General features: G+C 49.1%; 3 protein-coding genes across 5 annotated transcripts; 2 read left to right on the top strand and 1 right to left on the bottom strand.

Annotated features, from left to right (window-relative positions):
• Positions 1 to 1,283: 1,283 nt before the first annotated feature.
• RPL27 (ribosomal protein L27) lies at positions 1,284 to 4,338 on the top strand. Its single transcript, XM_003414267.4, has 5 exons — positions 1,284 to 1,383; positions 1,623 to 1,705; positions 2,899 to 3,068; positions 4,024 to 4,134; positions 4,254 to 4,338. The coding sequence occupies exons 2-5, from the start codon at positions 1,625 to 1,627 to the stop codon at positions 4,300 to 4,302; spliced, it is 411 nt and encodes a 136-aa protein (XP_003414315.1). The 5' UTR covers positions 1,284 to 1,383; positions 1,623 to 1,624; the 3' UTR covers positions 4,303 to 4,338.
• A 1,793-nt stretch (positions 4,339 to 6,131) lies between these two features.
• On the top strand, positions 6,132 to 21,539 carry IFI35 (interferon induced protein 35). Of its 2 annotated transcripts, XM_064270293.1 has the most exons (8): positions 6,136 to 6,319; positions 13,621 to 13,719; positions 14,077 to 14,224; positions 14,305 to 14,411; positions 14,513 to 14,699; positions 14,812 to 14,918; positions 15,146 to 15,379; positions 17,259 to 21,539. In XM_064270293.1, the coding sequence occupies exons 1-7, from the start codon at positions 6,314 to 6,316 to the stop codon at positions 15,335 to 15,337; spliced, it is 846 nt and encodes a 281-aa protein (XP_064126363.1). In that variant the 5' UTR covers positions 6,136 to 6,313; the 3' UTR covers positions 15,338 to 15,379; positions 17,259 to 21,539. The 2 variants fall into 2 exon arrangements, with proteins under 2 accessions (XP_064126364.1, XP_064126363.1); XM_064270294.1 differs by lacking the exons at positions 13,621 to 13,719; positions 17,259 to 21,539 and having other exon boundaries at positions 6,132 to 6,319; positions 15,146 to 15,639.
• VAT1 (vesicle amine transport 1) lies at positions 15,652 to 22,287 on the bottom strand. Of its 2 annotated transcripts, XM_003414268.4 has the most exons (6): positions 21,718 to 22,210; positions 18,877 to 19,084; positions 18,309 to 18,479; positions 18,115 to 18,204; positions 17,331 to 17,572; positions 15,652 to 17,172 (listed from the first exon to the last, which is right to left on the bottom strand). In XM_003414268.4, the coding sequence occupies exons 1-6, from the start codon at positions 22,168 to 22,170 to the stop codon at positions 17,089 to 17,091; spliced, it is 1,248 nt and encodes a 415-aa protein (XP_003414316.2). In that variant the 5' UTR covers positions 22,171 to 22,210; the 3' UTR covers positions 15,652 to 17,088. The 2 variants fall into 2 exon arrangements, with proteins under 2 accessions (XP_003414316.2, XP_064126361.1); XM_064270291.1 differs by lacking the exon at positions 18,115 to 18,204 and having other exon boundaries at positions 21,718 to 22,287.
• Positions 22,288 to 23,368: the final 1,081 nt, after the last annotated feature.

Below are 23,368 nucleotides of genomic sequence, written 5' to 3'. Positions count from 1 at the left end.
GATGGCGTCCTGAGAGCTGCTGGGGAATTTGGTCCCTGGAGAGCCTCAAGAAGCTAACTGATGAAACTGTGATTGTTCCCACCTCTTGCCTCAAGACTAGTTCTATAGGGTCTTCAATGTTCAGATGAGCAGAAACTGTGGAATGGGCTTTTTTTTTGAACACTATCTAAAAACACTCTTCTTGGGAGTGATGAAGAATTCTGTTTGAGTGCCAACTAGACTTGGGTTCTGGATCTAGATTTGAATCCCGTCTATGCCACTAGTCAGTTTCAATCCAAGACAGGTAACTTATCCTCTCTGAATCTTTATTTCCTCATGCCTAAATGGGAAGAAAATACTCAAGATGCAGAATTACAAGGATTAAACAGGCTATTGAATTATATAAAGTGCCTAGCACTTTGTCTGGCACAGAACAGGTGATCTGTATGATGACATGGTGAAAAGCATGAGTTCAGGAGTTAGACTGCTTGGGCCTGAGTTCCAGCTCCACTACTCAATAGCTATGGACTTTGAGCAAGTTATTTAAACTCCCTAAGTTTCAGTTTTTTCAACGGTAGAATGGAGATAATGATAGTACCTCTTGCCCAGTGTTGTTATGAGAATCAAATGAGATACTGTACCATAATGAGATAACTCTGCCTGGCACAGGGTAAATAGATGCTATTATCACCTTCACCTTCCTTCACTGCTTATTCTAGTTGGTAATGTCTGTGTTTTTTTTTTTAATGTCTGTGGCATCATCTAAACGTTGTGGAAAAGAACCCTCGTTTGATCTTTGTCTCTCCTTCTTTATGCACCTAACAGAGTGCACACAAAAAAACAAATCAAGCCCATTGCCGTTGAGTAGATTTCAACTCATAGCGACTCTACAGGACAGACTAAAACTGCCCCATAGGGTTTCCAAGGAGCTGCTTGTTTTTGGTTAGCAGCCAACCGCTTAACCACTGCGCCACGAGGGCTCCAACAAACAACTCTTGCATACAGTAAAAAAAAAAAAAAAAATCACCAATAATGTCCCATTTTGTTCTTTGAATCTTCTAAGGCAAAAAACAGTGGAGTTCAGACTGCCTCGCAACTAGCTCCAGTAGCAGAGCAGCTGAGCCAAAATGGGTGCATGCACACAAGCTGTCCCACCTCTACCATCAGTGCACCACACACAGCACTCCTTTGTTTTATCCACTACCGGAGCTACTAATAAAGTTTGATTCAAATAAGTGTTCCGCCAGGTCCTGCTCTTTCCTCACGAGCTTCTTCCGCCCACAACATACTTTCGAGCGAGCCCTAAGGGGCGGGACCGGAAGTGAGGTCACTTCTCACCACCGTGAAACGTCAACGGAAGTGGTGTTTCTTCTTTTCGGCTGTCGGCATAGGTGGTAACTGTTGGTAAGTAGAGGCAGGGGAAGGGGCTTCAATCCGCCTCCATCCGCGGCCAGGGGGTCGGATTGCAGGGCGGCGCTAGATGCATCCTGTTCCTCGGCCTCTGGTGGCTTCGTAGGGGATCCGGTCTTGCTACCAGGGCCTGCGGGCCGCCTGGGCCAGGTCGGCAGTGAGCGCAGTCTGAAGATCCGGGCCTGTGGCCTGGACTCTGCGGATTTCTGAGCAACCTTTCTTGCTCTTTGCAGAAATGGGCAAGTTCATGAAACCTGGGAAGGTGGTGCTGGTCCTGGCCGGACGCTACTCCGGACGTAAGGCCGTCATTGTGAAGGTATCAGCCTCGGGGACCTCTACGCCCTCGTGTTGCGGAAACCCGGGAGGCTTCGGAGGTTCTGGGGTAGTCACCACTGAGCGTTGTGGGTTGGGAGAATGAATGCATGAGGGCTTTAGAGAAAAGAGAATGCAAGATACAAAACGTGAAATGTGTCAGGTACCTAATACCTAATGTGTTTTCCACCAAAGAGACTTTAAATAACAAGGATAGCGGCCAACATTTATTGAACCCCTGCAGTGTCAGTACTTTACGGGTGTTGTCTTGTTCAGTCTTGGTAGCAAGAGTCAGAGATGTGAAGAAATTTACCTTAGGTCGTACAAGTAGTAAGTGGTGTAGCTGGAACTCTAAGAATAGAAGTCGTTTGTGGTCAAAATGATCACCTTTTTCATGGTAGTCAGGAAAAAAGACGTCTTGCAAAAAGTTCTTGAGCAAAGAGACACCAGATTTCTCATTAAGAAATTGGTATATCTTTGCTTCAAACTCAGCTTAGCATGTTCTATACCTTATTTACCTCTTTCCTACCTTTCTGTGCCCTCCTGCCAGATTGCCCTAGGCTCCAGCCACATGCACTGTTGTTTTTTGCTGTTAAGACTCGGGAGTATCTCTGATTCCCCCTCCCCCATCTGCCTGAAACTGGTCTTATGGTGGTGGAACATGCAGGGTCTGGAGTTAGGCTGCCATTGTTTGAGTCCTGGCCTTACCCCTTAGTAGCAGTGTAACCAGGAGTCCCTGGGTGACAAATGGTTAAGTGGTCAGTGCTAGCTGAAAGGTTAACAGTTCAAACCCACTCAGAGGTGATTCGGAATACAGGCCTGGTGATCTGCACCTGAAAGATCACTGCCTTGTAGGGTGGTCATGAGTTGCGATCAGTGGCAACCAACAGCAGTAGCGTAACCATGTAGGAAGTTATTAGATGTAAAATTCTAAGCACTGTGCTTGGCGCATATCAAGCATGCAATAGATGTTTCTTATTTTTTTAAACCCCTTAATCTCCGGAAGCCTTTCTGGATTTCTGTTCCTGTTAACTCTCTGGACACCTTGTATAGGGCTTGTATTATGTGGTTTTTTTCTCTTTACATAGTAGGCCTCAGAGACTTCGGGTTGGGTTTATTTTTCCACCCCTCCTGTCATCTAGCATGGGGACTACATAGGCTCTCAGTTAACATCAAATGTAATTCCTTCTCATTTAGAACATTGATGATGGCACCTCAGACCGCCCCTACAGCCATGCTCTGGTAGCTGGAATTGACCGTTATCCCCGCAAAGTGACAGCTGCCATGGGCAAGAAGAAAATTGCCAAAAGGTCAAAGATCAAGTCTTTTGTGAAAGTGTATAACTATAATCACCTCATGCCCACAAGGTGAGCATTTCAAGAAGTGGGAATGAGTCCAGAGATAACCTTGCACCTATTCCGATGGTGGGAAGGGACGCTGTTTTCGTTTTGTCATTCTATAGCTTATAAAGTAGCCATGGTTTCCGGTCTTGCCTCTGTCATCTGTCTTGGGGCTGTATTCCCCCTTAAAGGCCTAGATTTAGTCTTTTTCTATGAAGACTTCCCTGATTTAACCAAGCAGGATTGAAAAGTCTCGTAAGCCTATTCTTTGTTTACCTGTCTCTCCTCACCTGTAAGCTCTTTGGCTGTTGGGTGAAGGTGGTTTCATTTGTTTCCACTCCACGGTAAACACAGGCAGAGGGTCTGGTCCGCCCTCTTTCATCTTCTAGTATACTCTAGGTTTTCAAAAATGGGCATGAGTGAATAAAGGGTTATAAAATACAAGATCCGGGAAAGTCCTGAATGACAATTGCATGAACCTGGCAGTGTGTGCCTAAAGCTTGCTGCCTTAAATACTGCGTGTTTATTCTTGGTTTGCTGGCCTAAAGGGACAGCTGCTTCTCAAGTGTTGCATGCTGTGAGGTTGAGGTGGCTAGCTGCCTGGCTTCTGCATTTTCATAGTGGGACTCTGGGTGACTCTATAGGCATAACTTGAACAACACTAAGTAGAATGCTTCCAAATTAAAAGCCAGCCAGCTGTTATCTGTGGTGGAAGTAAAGAAATCTAATAAAGTGATGTAGAAATATAAAGTAGTCGTGGGAAGTTGAAAATGGATTGTCGAGTTTTTTAATAGCTTGAGTCCATGAGCCCATTAAAATTAAGGATTTCCAGAAGGAAAAAAAAGAAGTCATTAGGACTTTGGCACAGCTTGCAGTGATTACTCTTGTGGAGTCACACCTGATACTTCAATGTCCCAGGAAGGCTTGGGGGGCTTGTGAAGGCCCCGACAGCACATGAACTGGTCCTCCCATCACTCCCCAGGTATTCGGTGGATATCCCCTTGGACAAAACTGTTGTCAACAAGGATGTCTTCAGAGACCCTGCTCTTAAACGCAAGGCCCGGCGGGAGGCCAAAGTCAAATTTGAGGAGAGGTAAGTACTCTTTGGTTGGTAATTGTTGAGGTACAGTTTCAGTATTCCCTGTGAAAGAAATTCCATTTCTCTGTTGTCCTCATTGGTGTCTTTTTTTCCCCCCCGCCCTCGTCCTCTAGGTACAAGACGGGCAAAAACAAGTGGTTCTTCCAGAAGCTGCGGTTTTAAATCTTTTTGGTTTCAATCATTAAAATACAAAAAATCCCTGTGTCTGACTGCTGCATGTGTTACTAGACTGGGAAAGGGGGAACATTCATGGAATGGGAGACATCGGCGGATGGTGGATGACGGACTGACCGGGAAAATCTGAGAAGTTATCTTTGTGAGACTTAAGCTACTGTTCTCAGCCTGATAGTCCTTTAATGATCCCTCAGTGGGTAAAATATGATCCACTGAACTGTTTGCCAGAAACGCTACTCCTGACGTTTCTGTGGGTAGTTTTTCCCTGAAGAGAATTAACATTTCTGGCTTTGTCCCATTACATGCCGGGAGAATCTGTTCCCCTTTCCTGCACTGTGGCATCAAAAACACCTCTGGGTAGGGACCAGGTGCTTTGGATTGAAAACCATTGATGAGGGTTTCGAACCTTATTAGCACTGGTGTTAATCACCCAGGTGGCTTTTTTACACCAGATTGCTGAGGCCTGGTCAGAGAAGCCATTCCTAGTGGGACAAGGGAGAGGCCCCCAGTCTGGGTCCTGGTTGTCAAACCAGCAGGAAGGAGTGTGGTTCACAGGACATAGGCTTGTGTGGTGCATGAAAGGCTTATTGGTCCCTCCTGTCGCAATTTACAACTCATCGGTTACTTAAAACTATGACTTACCGATGAAAGAATTTGTGGTTCCAAATCACTAGGAACTAGAATGAAAATGAGCCCGTTTGCCAAACTTGGCACCACCCTAACTGAAAAGAGGTGGGAGGTAATGCTGGAGTGTGATAGTGTTAGGAAACAAATAGCTTTACTCTGATTTATGTACTCTCATTTGAACCCTCTTGCCTCTAGGTATTAGGTATCTGTTAAGACACTTGTTAAGTGACATGCCGACTCAAGGTCATAGAAATGGAACTGAATTTAAATTGCTTGACAAAAATTATCTCAAGTTCCAACTTCGAATACTGTTCCAACCAGGCTTGGGTATAGGTTTCTTCACTTCCTAGTACTGTTACCTTCAGCCAGAGTCTGAATCTTTTTACCTCTTTCATCACATATAAAATGCAGATAGATCCAGCTCTGTGGGGTTGTTCTGAGGATTGAGTTAATTCATGTAAAGCAGAAAGGTGTTGGGCGTATAACATTCACTGCTCAAAAAATGCTGGCTGTTACCAGTTTTGTGAATTTGATCAATTCTCCTGGCAACAGTTTGCATATGTTCGGGAATTATTTTGTTGATGCCTGCATGTGCCCAGCATCATTCTAGGCTTTAGGGATACCCCTGCTAACAAAGCAGATGATTCTACCAAGCTCTCAAAATCTTGAGCTTTGAGCTGTGGTGGTGTCTTTTGCCTATGTAAAAGGCTACTTGCCCCTGCAGGGATAGTGTCAACTGATTTAGTTCTGACAGTGCTTACGACATGCCGGGCACTGTTAAGGCACCAAGGATACAGCAATTAACCAAACCTCCCTGACTTGGGTAGTTAGAAATGCTATGAAGAGAAAATCCCAAGATATGGAGAGAATTGAGAGGGGTTGCTACTTGATAGCTATGATGTGAACTATACTTAGGTCCTGGTGAGGAGAGTAAAAAACGAGAAAGAGAACTTGGGGAGGGGATATTTGAAGATGAGTGCAGGTAAGAGACCTGCATGAAGTTCATTGAGAAAGGAGTTAGAGCTGGCATTGATGCTTTGCTTGGGACTAGCACTCAGTTTGCAGCTGTTTGTGGGGTAGTTTTCCCTGAGACTTCATTGTGGTGCAATCTGCTTGGAAGACCGGGGAGGCTCCTCCCAGGGGTGGGGAAGCCTCTGCTGGGGGCGTGTGAACACCAAAGGGTAGGGCTTTTGCGGAAATGAAAGTGGAAGCAAAGAGCCCTCGTGAACCCTGAGAGGTGCATTTCAGGCCCTGCTGTTGCTGGAGGAGGCCGAAGCCCCACAAAGGGTACAAGCAAGCCTTTAGCAGTGGTGGACTCTGCCACTTCGTCCCCAGCTGAAGCGTCAACGTTTGCCAACTGGAGCCCAGACCCATGTTTGTAAGTGAGGAAGAGGGAATGCGGGTGGGGAGAAGCAGAGGTGCTCTCGGCTCGGAGCCTGTAGATATCTTAGGGCCCGGAGGCCAAGCCTCTCCCTGCTCCTCCTCTCTTAGACCAGCTGAAGGACTGTGGAGAAACACAGGGTTGGGATTGCCTCTCCCTTGTGGAGCGGGCTCAGCAAGTCTTCCCCTAACCACCCCAACGCTCTCTGTCCTTCCATCCCTGCTTTATTTGTAGTCATAACACTTATTAGTAACATATTGTAGATAATTAGAGCTCCACAAGGGCAGAAGGTTTTGTCTTTCAGTCACTGCTGTATAGAGCCCAGAACAGGGCCTGGCATGTGGTAGGTGCTTAATAGCCATGTGTAGTGTTGTAGAGAAAAACTTGAATGTTGTTTCAAGTTAAAAGAGGTTTATTAATGGTTTTAAAAAATTGCAATTGTGAAAATAGGTAACTCGCTGAAAATGGAACCAGGTAGTCCCAGGGCAATTTGGTTTTACAAGTATTCTTATGGGATAAAAAGAGGAACCAAACCATAGGGAGGGCAAGTGCAGGAAAATCAATATTGTAATAATCACACTGATTGGTCACTGGTTATTAATAGTGATTACAGATACTTTCATAGAATGGCTAGCTCATGGTCACAAGATGCTTACGTGTGTTTTCTTTGTGTATCTTGCAGAAATACCTTGTTGGCACCCAGACAGCACTTTTCCTGAGTACGTGTATTTTGAGGGGTGCAGATGGTCACTCGGTCAAAACCCCTCGGGACGTATGGTTCCACATCCTGGTTTTGATCACCGAGGAAAAACATGTTTTTCTCAAAAACATAGCTGTTAGTCCAGATATCCAGGTTAAAATTAGATAGCATTGTCAGCACATCACGTCTGTGTCTCACTGATTGCTCTGAACGTTTTTTTTTTTTCCTGAGACAATAGAATGAATGAGTGAGTGAATGAGTAGAATTCTTGTAGCCCTCCTATTCTTTCACCTCTGTTTGATCTCTTCCCCTCTTTTGGTATCTGCCAATCCTGGGCCAGGTGCTGCTTACCTCTGACCATACCTTCATTTTTCTTCTTTACGTTCCGTTTTCTTCCCTGACCCATGACTAGGGATCCTCCAAGACCACATTTTCAAGGCTCTGTCCTTTAAAGAGCTCATCCATCCTCTTGACTTCAACCATCACCACATGCTTCTCCAACCCAGAGTCCTGTGCACCAAGTCCTGTCCCTGACCCTTTGTGTCTTCAGTGATCTGCTCTGCCTTTGTAGGTCTAATCATCACCTCAAACTCAAATATCTGTATCTCTATCAAGTGGTCTTTGGAGATAAAAAGACAGGCTTGACTTACTTAAGCCCATTATTTAACTTTGATGAACCTCAAGTTCCTCATCTATAAAATGAGGATTATTAAAATGTTGTTGTTAGGTGCCATGGAGTTGGTTCCAACTCACAGTGACCTTGTGTATAACAGAATGAAACACTGCCCAGTCCTGTGCCATCCTCAAGAATAGTTGCTATGTTTGAGCCCATTGTTGCAGCCACTGTGTCAAATCATCTGCTCGAGGGTTCTCTTTTTTGCTGATCCTCTACTTTATCAAGCATGATGTCCTTCTCCAGGGACTGATCCCACCTAATAATATGTCCAAAGTACATAAGACTAAGTCTTGCCATCCTCGCTTCCAAGGAGTGCTCTGGCAGTATTTCTCCCAAGACAGTCTTGCTTGTTCTTCTGGCAGTCCATGGTATATTCAGTATTCTTTGCCAACATCATAATTTAAAAGCATCAATTCTTCTGTCTTCCTCCATTGTCCAGCTTTCACATGCATATGAGACGATTCAAACTACCATGACTTGGGTCAGGCACATCTTAGTCCTCAAAGTGACATCTTTGCTTTGTAACATGTTAAAGAGATCTTTTGCAGCAGCTTTGCCCAATGCAATACATTGATTTCCTGACTGCTGCGTCCATAGGTGTTGTGGATCCAAGTAAAATGAAATCCTTGACAATTTCAATCTTTTCTTCATTTATCATGATACTGCTTATCGGTCCAGTTGTGAGGATTTTTGTTTTCTCTAGGTTGAGGCGTACTCCATACTGAAGGCTGTGATCTTTCATTAGTAAGTGCTTCAAGTTCTCTTCATTTTCAGCAAGCAAGGTTGTGTCATCTGCATATCACAGGCTGTTAATGAGTGTCCCACCAACCCTGATGCCACATTCTTCTTATATATCCATAAAATGACCTCATCCTCCCTTGCCAACTCTTTGTCTTTAGAAAAAGCAATGTAGTTTCAAGTTGTCTTTGGAGATAAAAAGTCAGGCTTGACTTACTTAAGCCCATTATTTAACCTTGATAAACCTCAAGTTTCAAGTTTCTCATCTATCAAATGAAGATTATTAAAATAGAAAACATTTAATATAGCACTTAATATACCACTGTTCCAAGCAAAATTATAGGTGAAAATTGCTGTTATGCCCATTTTACAGATGAGGAAATCAAGGTACAGAGAGTGAAATAAGTTGCCCATGGTCTTGTGGTAGTAAGAGGATCTGGGATGGAAGAAGCTCGGCTCAAGTTTGTGCTCTTAATTTATGTTAAACTGTCTCCCAGTACTCCCAGGATGAGCATAAATTACATGAGATTTTATCCTGTTGTTCTCAAGTTATGTTCTAAACTCAGCAAGTGTCATGAATTGAATAGTGTTCCCCAAAAATATGTGTCAACTGGGCTAGGCCATGATTCCCAGTAGTATGTGGTTATCCTCCATTTTGTGATCCAGTGTAACTTTCCTATGTGTTGTAAGTCCTAACCTCTGCCTGTGGGTAATGAGGCAAGATTAGGTTATGTTAAATTAGTGTGGGATACAACACCCTTATTCAGGTCACATCCCTGATTCAATGTAAGGGGAGTTTCCCTGGGGTGTTGTATCACCTTTTATCTTACAGAAGAAGGAAGCAGAGAGATAGGGACCTCAAACCACCAAGAAAGAAGAGCTGGGAGCAGAGCATATCCTTTGGATTCAGGGTCTTTGCACTGAGAAGCTCCTAGACCAAAGGAATATTGATGACAAGGACCTTCTGCCAGAATTGACACAGAGAAAGCATTCTCCTGGAGCTGGCACCCTGAATTCAGTCTTCTAGCCTCCCAGACTGTTAGAGAATAAATTTCTGTGTTAAAGCCATTCGCTCGTGATACTTCTGTTATAGCAGCACTACATAACTAAGACAGCAAGTAAGGGAGAAGAATGTATATAGTCAAAGTAATCTTATATCCATTAACTAACTCATCCCTAAGTTGAATATACCATGGAATACCAAAAGAACAAATTCATCTTGGAAGAAGTACAACCAGAATGCTCCTTAGAGGCAAGGATGGCCAGACTCTTATCTCACATACTTCGAACATGTTATCAGTAGGGCTCAGTCCCTGGAGGAGGATATCATGCTTGGTAGGGTAGAGCGTCAGCGAAAGAGAGGAAGACCTTCAGTGAGATGGCTTGACACAGTGGCTGCAACAATGGGCTCAAGCATAGCAAGGATTGGGAGGATGGCGCAGGACTGGGCAGTGTCTTGTTCTGTTGTACATAGGGTCGCGATGAGTTGGAATTGACTCGACAGCACCTAAAAACAGCAACAGTGAGCACAATTTTTTCAGTTGAGCACCAGAGAACGTTAGCTTGCATTTAGGGCCCATGTTATCATGTATAGGGTCGCTATGAGTCGGAATTGACTCAATGGCAATGGGTTTGGGGTTTTTTTTTTTTTTTTTTTGGTTTATAGTTGAATTCAAGTAAGTGACTAGAGTTAGCCGGTGTTATTCTTAAGAGGGTCCTTTGAGAAGTTTCAGGGAGTTGGGGACAGGAGGTGGTTTTGTGATTCATAGACCGACTGTGCCTGGCACATCATAGCAGACCCTCAGCAACTGCTGGTTCTCTTCCTTGCCTGCTGGGTCAGTGGCCTTATTCCAAACTCTCACACAGCCTGGCCTCATCTTTGGTTCGTTCCCCTCTGTCTCCTTCATGCAGGCATCCATAAGGCTTTTCTTTGTTGAATGTCTTCATCTCTACATGTTCCTTCTGTCCCCCCTGCCAGAGGCCCAGGCCAGCTCCTGCCACATCCCTCAGAATTTCTGGGGTAGTTTTCCTCCTTCCAAGGTCACCATTCCAGTTTCCCCAGGCATCACTGCCAGGTTGGTCTTTTTTTAAATACCACGCCCATCATGTCACTCCCACTTTCGGAAATCTGTATTAGTTCCCCATTTCCTACTATATCAAATCCAATACTTTTTTCCTTTTTTAAAAATATTTATTTTTCGTGGCAATATACACAATCAAACATACATCCACGCACAATTTCTACATGACCAGTTCAATAACATTGGTTACATACTTCACGTTGTGTCACCATTCTTACTATCGCTACCCGTATTATTTCATCACCATTAATTTAGGCTCTCTACCTCTTAACCTGGAGCCCTGGTGGCACAGTAGTTAAGAGCTAGGACTGCTAACCAAAAGGTTGGCAGTTCAAATCCACCAGCTGCTCCTTGGAAACCCTATGGGGCAGTTCTACTCTGTCCGTAGGGTCGCTTTGAGTCAGAATCGACTCTATGGCAACGGGTTTGGTTTTTTTGGCACCCCTTGACTAACACTTGTTTTGGATCCAAAATCAACGCCCATGGAAGCAGCAGCCAAGTAATCAAGTGATATATTACACTGGGGAAATCTGCTGCAAAAGACCTCTTTATAAAGTGTTGAAAAGCAAAGATGTCACTTTGAGGACTAAGGTGCACCTGACCAAAGCCATGATATTTTCAATTGTCTCATATGCGTGTGAAAGCTGAACAATGAATAAAGGAGACTGAAGAACCTTTGAATTATGGTGTTGGCAAAGAATACTGAATATACCATGGACTGCCAGAAGAACAAACATATCTGCGTTGGAAGAAGTACAGCCCGAATGCTCCTTAGAAGCAAGGATGGTGAGACTTCGTGTTACGTACTTTGGACACGTTATCAGGAACCAGTCCCTGGAGAAGGACATCATGCTTGGTAAAGTGAAAAAGAGGAAGACCCTCAACAAGAGGGATTGACATAATGGCTGCAACAATGGGCTCAAACAGCGATGATTGTGAGGGTGGCACAGGACTGGGCAGTGTTACCTTGTGTTGTACATAAGGTTGCTATGAGTTGGAATGGGCTTGCTGGCACCTAACAACAACAACCTGTTCAAGTTCATCTTTGCTTTAGATTAACTATTGTCAGATTAAGTTCATATAAATAATTATAAGAGTACTATGCTCAAGGCAAACATTTTTTATTAATTGGGCCAAACTGTTATCAAATCAAGCAGGAAAGCTATTAATTTTAAATATTAAATAACATTACCAATTAGATTTTCAATTATGTACAATCATAATCAAGATTCAAAGCAGAAGTAAAAGGAGGATAGACTGAGGACTTAATCTAGCCCACAGATGTATTTCATTTTTTGTATATTTTAAAAATTAAGCCATCTTCTTAAAATAAAAATCCAGATTTCTGATTTAAACATGCTGAAATGCTGGGAACCAGATGCCCATGTGAAAAACTTAACAGTTGAGAAGAGGTTGCCCATTTTCGTGGGGACATATGTTCTCTAATTTGTCAGAGTCCCCACTATTCCCTATTATGCTGCACTGACTCCCTTGATGCATTGATGTCATCTAACTGGCCCCTGAAGGCATTGAGTTTGCAACCCCTGATGATATAACTAACTGTAACTATAAATAATTAGGTACCTTTCTCACTACTCATAAACTAGCATAATTTGGTCAAGCCCTAGTTTTCATCTGCTTAAAATAGATCTAACTTACACTGGATTTTATTTCCCTTTATAATCTGCTCCTATCCTGTCATTCACACGACACATATTTACTGAACGCCTGTTCTGTTCCAGGGATTCTGCTAGACTCTGGGGACAGAAAGATGACCAGGACAGAGTTTCATCTTCACAAAAGAGCTCATACTTCATTGAGCTGATATTATTTATCAGTGTTTGCAACACACACTGTAAACTCTGTTGTCTGCTCCATCCCACAAAAAAAAGGTGCTTTTATTTGTATCCCTAGTGTCCTTCCCCTGCCTGTGTTATCAGCTCTCTCTCTGGATCGGCTCCAAATCACACCCAGACTGAGGGACCACTTGGTACAGTGGAAAGGGTAGTTAGTAGTCAAGGGACAAGCTGGGTGACATGGGATAACTTACTTCCCTGCTCTGGGCTTGATTTCTTTACTGTCTGTAAAGCACAAAGGTTAGCAGGGTGAGGTCTGGAGTCTGAATGACTTTGCCTGGTGCTGAATGACTTTGCACAAGTCAACCTCTCTGAGCCTGAGTTCCCTCCTCTAAAATAAAGATAGGAATGGTATGCATTTCATAAGATTGTAGTGAGAATTAAGTGATATGATCCATATAAGGAGCTTAGCACAGTGCCTGGGTTACGCTGTTAGCCACAGTCAAGTCAGGTGACCCCATGCACAACAGAACAAAATGCTGCCAGGTCCGGCACCATCCCCATTATCACTTGTGGGGTTTCCATTGTGATTCATAGGGTTTTCATTGGTTGCTTTTTGGAAGTAGATCACCAGGCCTTTCTTCCTAGTCTGTCTTAGTCTGGAAGCTCCACTAGAACAGCATCACATAAACTTCCAGTGACAGATGGGTGGTGGCTTCACTTGAGGTACATTGGCCGGGAATTGAACCTGGGTTTCCCATATGGGATGCGAGAATTCTACCAATGCACCTCCAGTGCCTCAGGACAGGCATATAAAAAAAAATAGTAAGTGCTTAATGTTAGTGAATCATATCATGACATTTTGCAAGTCTAAGCCCCTGCTCCTCCTCAAAGCCTCCCTTATGTTAACCGGAGTCTGTCCCTCCTCCAAACTTCCACTGCATTCCACAATGCCATGTGACCATGTACTTGTCTCCCACTGCCCAGTGTCTCCTACCCTGCCTAGTTCAGTTCCCAGCACCTCATAGCAGGTGCCCAGTGGGTATTTGTTAAATTCTAGATGGGCAGTAATAAACCAGCTAAGGCTGCAGCAAAGGCTCCTGGCCTTCTGAGAGAAACTGAGATGCAGCTGGCCAAGTCCTGGGTACAGTGAGCTAGGACCAGCCCAGACTAAAGGTGGTGGGTTGTTTTGGGTCTGGGCATCAGCTCTTCTTCTGTAGCATCCAGAATAGCACCTGCTTCCCCTGGGCTTGTTCAGACTTAGGAAAGGCAGGTAGATGTCTGGTTGGTCCCCTCTGTTCCCATAGGCCCTCCACACCCTCCTGGAGGAGCAGGTCAGACTAAGGGAGAGGCTTCAGGAGTTGCAACAGCTGAAAAGGGACCCCAGGAATGCCCCCCAAGACAAGGTAAGGTGGGAGGGATGCAGCCTGATAGAAAGAGCTGGGAATCAGGGAGTTCTTAGTTTCACTCCTGGCTCTGCCACTTCTTTGCTGTGTGACCTCGAGTATGTTACCTGAACTCTCAGTCTTCTCATCTGTAAAGTGGGAACTACCTCCTTCCAGGCTTCTGTGAGGACAAACTAAGATCTTGTATGTAAGTGCCTCACATGGGACATGACCTACATTCATCCAGCTCTTCTTTCTTTTGTAAATGTATTTAGCTCTGGCACTCAGCATCAGTGGAATGGGTGCTTTCTTCCTGGGAGGGAGTGAGGAATTCTCCCACCCTTTGGGCTGCATTGGCCTCCCCTTTCCCAACTTCAGGTCCCATTCCCAGCGCCTGAGTTCCCCCTGGTATTTCGAGGCCACACTCAGCAGGGCAGGGAAGTGCCCAAGTCTTTGATTTCCAACTTGCGGATCCGCTGCCCTCTGCCTGGAGGCTCAGCTCTGATCACCTTCGATGACCCTAAGGGTGAGTTAGGGGGTGAGTGGGAGAGCCTCAAGCCAAGGCCTGGGAGGCTCCCCATTACTGACCCTCCTTTCCCCACCCAGTGGCTGAGCAGGTGCTCCAACAAAAGGAGCATAAGATTGACATGGAGGAGTGCCGACTGCGGGTGCAGGTCCAACCTTTGGAGCTGCCCATGCTGACCACCATCCAGGTGACAGAATGGCAGGGCCCTGGGATGTGCAGGGGTGCTGTGCACCTGCGCAGGGGGCAGTGGGGCTGTGCCTGGGACCACTCCCCCATATCTCCCCTTAGATGTCCAGCGAGATCAGCAGCCGGAGGGTGCTGGTCAGTGGGTTTCCTGCAGGGCTCAAGCTGAGTGAGGAGCAGTTGTTGGACAAGGTGGAGATCTTCTTTGGCAAGGCCTCCATTGGGGGTGGTGATGTGGAGATTCGAGAACTGCTACAAGGAGGTGTCATGCTGGGTTTCACCAAGTATGGAGGTAAGGGCCCAGCAGGGCCTCCTGGAGGGGAGATTAGGGTACAGGGTGCATTGGGCCACAGGAGAGGAGAGGACTTTGATGCTAAGGGTCCACCCCCTCCCTGTTCCCACAGTGGCCCAGCGCCTGTGCCAGATTGGCCAGTTCAAGGTGCCACTGGGTGGGCAGCAGTTCCTTCTAAGTGTCTCTCCCTACATGAGTGGGGAGATCCAGAAAGCTGAGGTAAGCAGGGGGTACAGAACGGGGTCTGGGCCAGGGTATCTATCTGCCTGCCAGAAACTTGCCCAAGGAAGGATCAGAGCCCCCTAACCCCCACTGACCTACCCAGTGCCAGTTTGTCCAGGCCTCCAGACCCCTCCCATACTCACATGGGGTGTTGCCTGCCCCAGCCTCTGCCCCTAGCCTCTTACTCTTCTGAGCCTTTGCCCATCTCTTGGCTCTTTTCTCAGACCTGGTTCCAGCCAGTGCCCCGCTCAGTGGTGGTGTTCAACATCCCCGACGTCCTGGATGGCCCAGAGCTGCACGATGTCCTGGAGATCCATTTCCAGAAGCCCACCCGTGGGGGCGGGGAAGTGGAGGCCCTAAGAGTTGTGCCTCCTGGAGAGCGGGGCCTGGCGGTCTTCACCTATGAGTCGGGCTAGGGGTCTGTCCTTCACATCACCGACCCCAACCCCTCTGCCAAGGTTCTCAAACTGGGCTGGGGGTGGTGCATGTAAGAGAGAGATCTTTATGCTTACCACAGGGCAGGGATTATAAGTTACGAAACACTGCCCAATTACAGCAGAAGTGTCTGGGTAGCATGGTGTTCTTCCTCATTTCATGTCTTGAAAGGAAATTTGATTTGGGCCTGGAAGGGAGGCTGGGGAGGGAGTGACAGGCCAGAAGCCTTCTGCTGTCAGCACTGGCTGTCCAGGAGCCCACCTTCCCTTCTACTTTCAGAGGCAACATCCAGGACCAGGGTTTGGTTTTTTATTGACACAAACACAAAGGCAGCTGCGGTAATGGGGTGGGGTACACAAAAGCAAAAATCGCACTTCACATGTTTAGGCCTCTCCCCCCACCTCCCACTGGCAATGGCTGGGGCAATAACCCTCCCAAACCCCAGCTTGTAAAGCAGAGGAGTTACACCTCTACCCCGGAAATCCCCGCTTTGGCTCCAGTGGCCTATCTCCCACCCCTCGTTCCCTCCCAGCGCCAACTCCCCACCCGTGTAAACAAAGTTTGGGGCTGAGTCAAAAAAGCTACCTCCTTACACTGAGAAGGCAGTGGGGCCCCCCTTGACAGCAAGGGGAATGTGCTTTGATTTTTACTTTGGTCCCAGAACAAGACACAAACAGCGCTGCCTCTCAAAGCCCTGGATGGTAAATGCCACACTTATCTGCAAGGCCAAGAAGCCTTCCCCACCTCTTCCTCTTCCTCAGCCATTGATAGAGAACTGACAGCCCCAGAGACAGGACATGGCACGCACCACAACAAGGGCAACTGCTTTCGCCCGGGCCTGGGAGGCTAGGGCTAGACGCCCACCCACTGGCACATACACAGATTTTTGGCAGTAGTGTGGGACTGGGGACAAGTGAAACCCCAGCTCCACCAGAACAAGAAGGCACTGGGGAGAACAGGGGCAGAGAGGGAGGCGGGGACTGGGACCCTCCCGCCGCACACACACACAAGCATAGGTTTTCCTTTGCTAAGGCACTGAGAACAGATCCAGAGAACTCAGTGAAGTGGGGGCTCTGTGTTCCTCCCACAGAGTTGTGACCTGGGGGAGGTCTGATTCCCACTTGTGTTGTGAGAGGCAACCTTGGCTAAGAGTGGTAGAAAACCTGGAGGTGGAAAAAACCCAGTTGTGCTTAAGAAGTTGGGGACAGAGGAAGAGGCCATGCGAGAGTTCACAGGTGGGCAGTGGTCAGCCTGGGGGTAAAGGGATACTAGAGAGAGACGGGTGCATGCTGGACTCACAGACTGGCCCCCATATCCTGAGCTGACATTTCAATTCTTTGGGGAGGTGGTGGGGCACGGGCAGAAGCACACAGAACAGGACCAGAATAGGACGGGGAGGGACCTTGGCACAAAAGCAGCACAGCAGGCCTGGGGAAAGGGTGGGGGGCAGGAAGCACTCAGCCTCCCTGTGACCCTCCCTGTCCCCTTGGCAGGGCCCAGACATCCAAGTGGTCACTTCCCAACCAGGAAGGAAGGGGGAAAGGGCAGCAAAGGGGAGGGGGCAGCCCTGACTGAAGAGAAAGGGCAAGGAAGAGGTCATCCTCATGAAGACCTTTGGGAGAAAGAGGGCAGAGCATTATGACAGAGGATGAAAGGCAAGACTAGTGGTCAACAGAATGTGGCTTCCCAACTTCCCCTTTCCTGGGTCCCAAGGGTCCTCCAGCCCCATGCCCTAGTTCTCCTTCTCTGGCCCAGGCACCAGGAGGACCTTGCCCACATTCCTCTTCTCCTGCATCTGCTTCATGGCATCAGCCACCTGGAGGGGCAAGAAAAGACTCTGCTCCCAAAGCCATCCAACCCCTACCCACAAGAGCCAGCCCAGTCTGCCCTCCTCTTCTCCAGGAATCCTCCCCCTGGAACCTCGGCCTTCAGGAGTCCTACCCCCAGGACCTCCTTCAGAAGCCATCTGCTCACCTTCTCGAAGGGCCAGACCGAGTCAATGTGGGGCTTGATGAGGCCCTGGTTGTACAGAGCCACCAGGCGGGCCACCACACTACTGACCAGCTCCACCTCGCCCTCCAGCTGGCCCAGATGGAAGCCGCACACAGCCCGGTTGGCCTGCAGCAGCTGTAGTGCTGTCACACTGAACTGATTCCACCAGGTGCGGGCCACGGCCATCAGGTTCCGCTTGGGGCCTGTCAGCATGTTGGCGGCTCCTGAGGGATCAGGCACAGCCAGTGAATCCAGGTGCTGGGCATATCCTGGCATGTTTGCATCCATTGTCCGCCCTCTGTGGTCCCCTTACAATTATCCACAACAGTGCTAGAGATGACAGGACTGTCCTCAACCTGCTAGCTACCAGGCCCAAACCGATTTCAGCTGACTCAAAAATTGCTCTCATCTTTATTCTTTGTGTGAAATAGTTTTTTAAATGGACACACAGCTTGCCCAACAAGCCCACAAGTTAGGTCAGAAGGAAGGCAAACTGGTTGACTTTGCATCAGCAACAATCCCTAAAAAGGAGCACGGAGGGAACACTGAGAATTTACTAGAATTGGCATGAAAAGTTGTGAAAGAGGACAGTAGCTGGCACCCAGGAAGCAGCAATCTGAATGCCAGGGACCACTCCCAGCCCTGGTGCTCTCTACAAAGCACTGTCCCTTCTCCCATTCCAAAGCCCTGGAGCCCTGAGCCCCACCCCTCAGACCCACCCTCCTTCCTCTAATATCCCCTCTCCTTCCCTAACCCACTAACTCACCATAGGTGACGACTTTGCCCATGGGTTTGAGAAGGTTGTAGCCCTTGGCAGTGTCTGACCCACCCAGAGGGTCCATGACGATGTCCACTCCTGCCACAGAGTCACGGGAGCCAGGAACAGCTTTAGGATCCATAGGTCTAGCGACTCCCTCCCTGACCCCACGTCCCACACACCTCCCATGCCCTGATCCCCACCTTTAGGGGAGACCTTTTTGACCTCGTCCACATAGTCACTCGTGTGATAGTCGATGGGGTGTGCGACCCCATTCTCCTTCAGTACTTCGTGCTTGCTGGCCGAGGCCGTTCCAAACACGGTCACATTCTCCACTGTACGGCACAGCTGCAGGGCTGCCATACCCACACCCCCTGTGGAGACACCCATAACAGGGATATGGAGTAGCCTGGCTATCACTCCCCATGCTAGCATCTCAAGGGCCGGGTCCATAACCCTCATCTTGCCTCATTTTGACTGGGGCTTTCCTCCCTCATTCTATATCTAATTTCCATAATTGAGAATTGGGGGCAGGTGGGTGGAGAGGAGGGGGTGCTGGGTGAGGGCACTGTTAATACGGACAGCACACTAGGCTGGACCTGGTGCCTGAATGTTTCCATGGCAACAGCACTGCAGAGGCCTCTGGGCGCCAGAGGCCAAAGCAGCCTGGTGTTGCCATGACTACGACAGTCCAGACAAGCTGCAGGAAAGGGGCCTAGAAGGAAATCTGGGTAGGGTGAGCAGGGGAGATAAAGGGAAGGAGCCTGTCACCTGCAGCCATGTGTACCAAGACGCTGTGGCCAGGCCGCAGGTTGCCGAAGTCAAAGAGAACCATGTAGGCTGTGATGTAATTGACCAGCAAGGCAGCGGCTTCCTCAAAGGTCATGGCCTCAGGCATTAGGAAGGTCTGGGCTGAGGGCACAGTCACCTCCTCCTGCCACATCCCCGACTTGATCAACACCATCACCCGGTCCCCTTCCTTGAGGAATGGAAGAAGAACATCATTCAGTCACTCATTCATTCACCCACAGATTTATTGACCTTCAACTAGGTACCCAGTCCTCTTTTTGACAATGAAGTCGTAGTAGAAGCAGCAGCAGAAGTCACAGTAATAACGATGACAAATAATAACATGAACAACAAAAATAGCAACTTAATGAGGACCAGTCCCTATTTTAAATGCTTTATATGTAAATGCTCATTAAATCCTTACACCAGCTCTTTGAGGTAGATACTACTCTTATCTCCAATTTACAGATCTTACATTTGGCTATTGTGTAAGATCCTTGAACACAAGAAGTTACAGTTAAGGCAGTATGAAGCAGTAAGAGGTCAAACTCCTCGGTTAAAAAATGGGCTCCACCATTTATTTAACTGTGGTGCAACCTCGGGCAAATTTAAATTACTTAACCTTTCTGAGCTCCAGTTTCCGCATTTGAAAATTAGGGCAGTTACGATTAATGAAAAAAATAATTATCTAACGGGTTTAGCACAACGTCTGACACACTGTAGTGCTCCATAATGGGATAACAGCAAGGAGGGAAGATCAGAATCCAACAACTGAAGGTAGAGGGTATGTGGTAAAGGCCATAACCAAAGAGCAGGTAAAGGTCTCTGTGAGTTTAGGGCTGGGCGTGGTCACCCAGGAGAAGTTACCAGTATTGGGGGCCAAGTAAACACCTTTCCCCAGAGATGGCAAGGTGGCCGAGGAGAGCCACGGTCCCATTTACCAGGGAAATGCTTCCCACTCCCACCTCTCAGCCACTTGCAGGACAGGGGCAAAGGTAACAGAGCCTTTCCCCCGAGCTTATCAACTGGGATCCAAGGAAGGACAGAGAATGGTGATCAGGAGAAAGGAGGGCTTCTCATCACTCTCTGAAGAGCCTCAGGAAGGAGGTGTGGATGCTGTCCCAGGACAAACGGGGTCTGTTTGGGCCCTTGCCAGGAATGATGAGAATTCTGTATATCAACAAGACTTAGAATTCATGGAGAAAGGGGATGGGACTCTGCCACACACCCATTTTCATGTCCTCAGCCCCCACACTCCACCCAAGAGGAGGACCCAGGACTGGGATCCTTCCCAGCAAGTCCTGGCCTGCAGATGAGGTCTGAGGAATGGATCCTCTCCACCCCAGCACTCAGGGGTAGCTAACTTAGAAATGGCCCTCCAGAGCACGGGAAGGGGTAGTGGCCCGTTGGGCCCAGATCTGACCCAGAATAAGTCTCACCCTGGCTCATGTCCACTCCTCAGCTCAACCCACGGCTGGGCCATGCCCCCTCCCCAGCCCAGACATCAGGAGGGAGGGGGAAACCTCCCCCCCAGAATCTAGGCTCTTACATCAGATTGAGCCCTGGACGGGATAGCCTGTATTTACCAGGTGGAAAGTGTGGGAGGGGAGGTCAGGTGGATGGCCTTCAGCAAGCCCTCCCCCACAAAAATTCCTCTTAGCGCCTTCCCAAGAGCAGGGTTACTTAAAACTGAGTGGAGAGGGTGGGGCCGGAGCTGAATTTGGGAAGCTCTTTAAGAAGGAGCTGTTTGCGGTACAATAAAGCCAAGTAATCCAGTTCTGGTATCTGGGTCTGGCCGTGGGGCAAGAGGAAGGCTGCATCAGGGGCTGCATCTCAGGGGCCTCTCTTGCAAGCGCCAGACTTAAAAAATAAAATAAAAAATGACCTGCAGTGGCCTCACCCCAGGTCTCTCAAAAAATTGGTCATTTAGGACTCTCCTGTCCCCAGGGTTGTGGCTAAGATTAATGATAAATGGAAAGGAGAAACAGAGCAGCAGAGCTGCGCCAACCTGCTCACGGTGCCACACCTCCCCACCTAGGCCAAATGGACACAGCAGGGTTTCTGAGGCAGGGGTCCTGCACAGGAAGGCGGAGGCGGATTCCGCTGGACCTTCCCAAGGCCAGCCACGCCTGCTGAGTCACGGGAGGAGGAAATATTGCAGTCATAGGGGACAGAGAGCCCCAAACAAAGATCCGGAGCCCCAATCCCGCCTTCTTCACCCCAAGGCCGAACGGGCAAAGGAAGTCCTCTGGCTGTGGGGGACCAGGTCTCCCACTGCCCCATGATGGGCGTGTTCCGTCACTCCGGCCCTGCTCCGGGATGGGCCGCCTCACACCCCCGCAGACCACGGGGCTGCATGTGACTCGGCCTTTGGCACGGCGGCTGCGCCCTCGCCCAATTCCGACTACCCACATCTCCAGCTCCCTCGGGGAAACGGGGCTCTACCGTCACTCCGGGTCACAGACCACAATTATTCAGGGAGTGTTTGGGGGTCAGAGGTACAGGTACGGTTTTACTAAGAGGTGGTGGGCGTTAAGATGTGCGCATGCGCAAGGGCGCCTTATTGTTTCTTTTCCCCCCCTCCCCGCCTCTGGGCGGTGGCCGCAGCTAAAAATGATTTGGGAGGGGGCGATAACTCCACAAAATCCAGTTCTCCAGGAGTGTCAGAACTAGGATCCTTTCCCACGCCCGTCCACCCCAGTCGGGACAAGTTTCTCCTGCTTGCCACACCCCCGGCACCGCCCATTCGTGCCCACCTGTCGAGCAATCCGCGCAGCCCCTCTCGTCCTGCCGCCCCGCCCTGGCCCACGCCGCCCCGCTCACCTTGCGGTCGCTGACTCCTTCACCCACGGCGGTCACCACGCCCGCGCCCTCCATGCCCGGGGTGATGGGCAGCGGCGGCAGCCGGTCGTACAGTCCCTGTCGGGCCATGAGGTCAGCAAAGTTGAGCCCGCAGGCCCGGACGCGCAGTGTCAGCTGGCCAGGGCCGGGGGCCGGGGGCACGGCCGGCCGGCTCTGCAGTTTCACTTTGTCATAGCCGCCGAAGCTGGTGAGCACCAGGCAGCGCAGCGGCGGCGGCGAGGCGGCTGCAGCCTCCTCCCCGACCGCGGGCGGCTGGGGGTCGCCCGCGGCCTCGGCTTTCGGCGGCTGAGAAGAGCCGTCTTCCTCGGCCCCTGCCTTGGCCGCCGCTACCACGGTGGCCGCCTCGGCTGCCTCTCTCTCAGCGGACATGGCTTGGGCTCCCGACGTGGGTGCACAGTTGGACTGAGAGTGCATAGCTCGGGAGGACCGAGTGCACGTCTGGCAGAACTGCGGCTGCGGGCGCTGGACAGCTGGAGCGGGGCGCGGCGCCGGGCTGGGGGCGGGGCCGGGGGCGGGGCCTCGCGCGCTGGCTTAAAGGGCCAGCGCCTGGGCTGCTGGCGCCGCGGGAGCGCGAAAAGTGGATCAGAGGAGGGCCGGCAGCAAGACACGCGCGAGGGCACCCTTGGGGTCATGCGGACCGCTATTTATTTTATCATAATAAATCTGTGCGTGTTAAGAAATAATTGAAGGAGCAGTCTGAAGGACAATCTCAAGACGTGAACTACCATCACATTTGAGGAGCCAGCCACCTGTGGACCCGAACCCAACCAGGTTGTACCTCAGACTCTGACTCTCCATATGTAACCCAGGGGCGGGAATCAGATCCCATTCAGTGTGGTTTTGCAGGGGCAAACTGGGAGCATGGAGACCGGGCCTTTAAAAGTTTCAGTCTGATTTTGGTTGGTAATGCTCTGTGCCTCAATTTTCCTTTCTGTAAAATGGTGATATTGCTTTAGTTATCCTAACAAGGTTGATTAGAACAAGATAAAATGAAATCGAGGTTAAGAAAGCGTTTTAAAACGATAAAAGATGGTATGCAAAAAAGTGGTTTGATTATTGTTAGACTCAGAATGAAGCCGTTTAGGGCTTGGTTCTGGCTGTCACTCTGGGCAGTTCTTCCCTAGTTCTCTGTCCCCAAGCATCCACCAGAGGACGCAGCTCCTCAAAAACTTTCCATTCACCGCTTGGCCGAAGGAACTCAGTCCGCGCTTCCCTGCTAGTTTGTGCCCCGGGTTCAGTCACCACAACCCCCGACCAAGCCGCCCGTTGCCATGGGGACAGAAAGCTGTGATGTCACCACTATCCCGGTGGGCGTGTTGGAGTCAGATACCCCGATTTCCCCAAGATCCCTTTCCAGGATATGAGGGTAGGGGAGGAGACAGAACCGAGAAGACTCCCTCCTTCCCCCGCCATGTCGCGCCCCCTCGTGCTCAGGAAATGGATTGCTGCCCCCGCGCGTGCCCGCACTGGCACACTGGCGTGCACGCGTGGGCACGCAGGAGGCCAGAGTCTCGCGCCGGTGTTGCCCCGCCCCCTCAGAACTTCGTCCCACCTCTGCCCCGCCCCCACCTCCAGGGAAGTCAAATAAGTCAAAAAAGGCCAGCTCCGCCCG

The sequence above is a fragment of the Loxodonta africana genome, chromosome 18 (assembly GCF_030014295.1).
Source record: "Loxodonta africana isolate mLoxAfr1 chromosome 18, mLoxAfr1.hap2, whole genome shotgun sequence".
Classification (NCBI taxonomy): Eukaryota; Metazoa; Chordata; class Mammalia; order Proboscidea; family Elephantidae; genus Loxodonta; species Loxodonta africana.
This window is presented reverse-complemented; position numbering and strand designations above follow the sequence as displayed.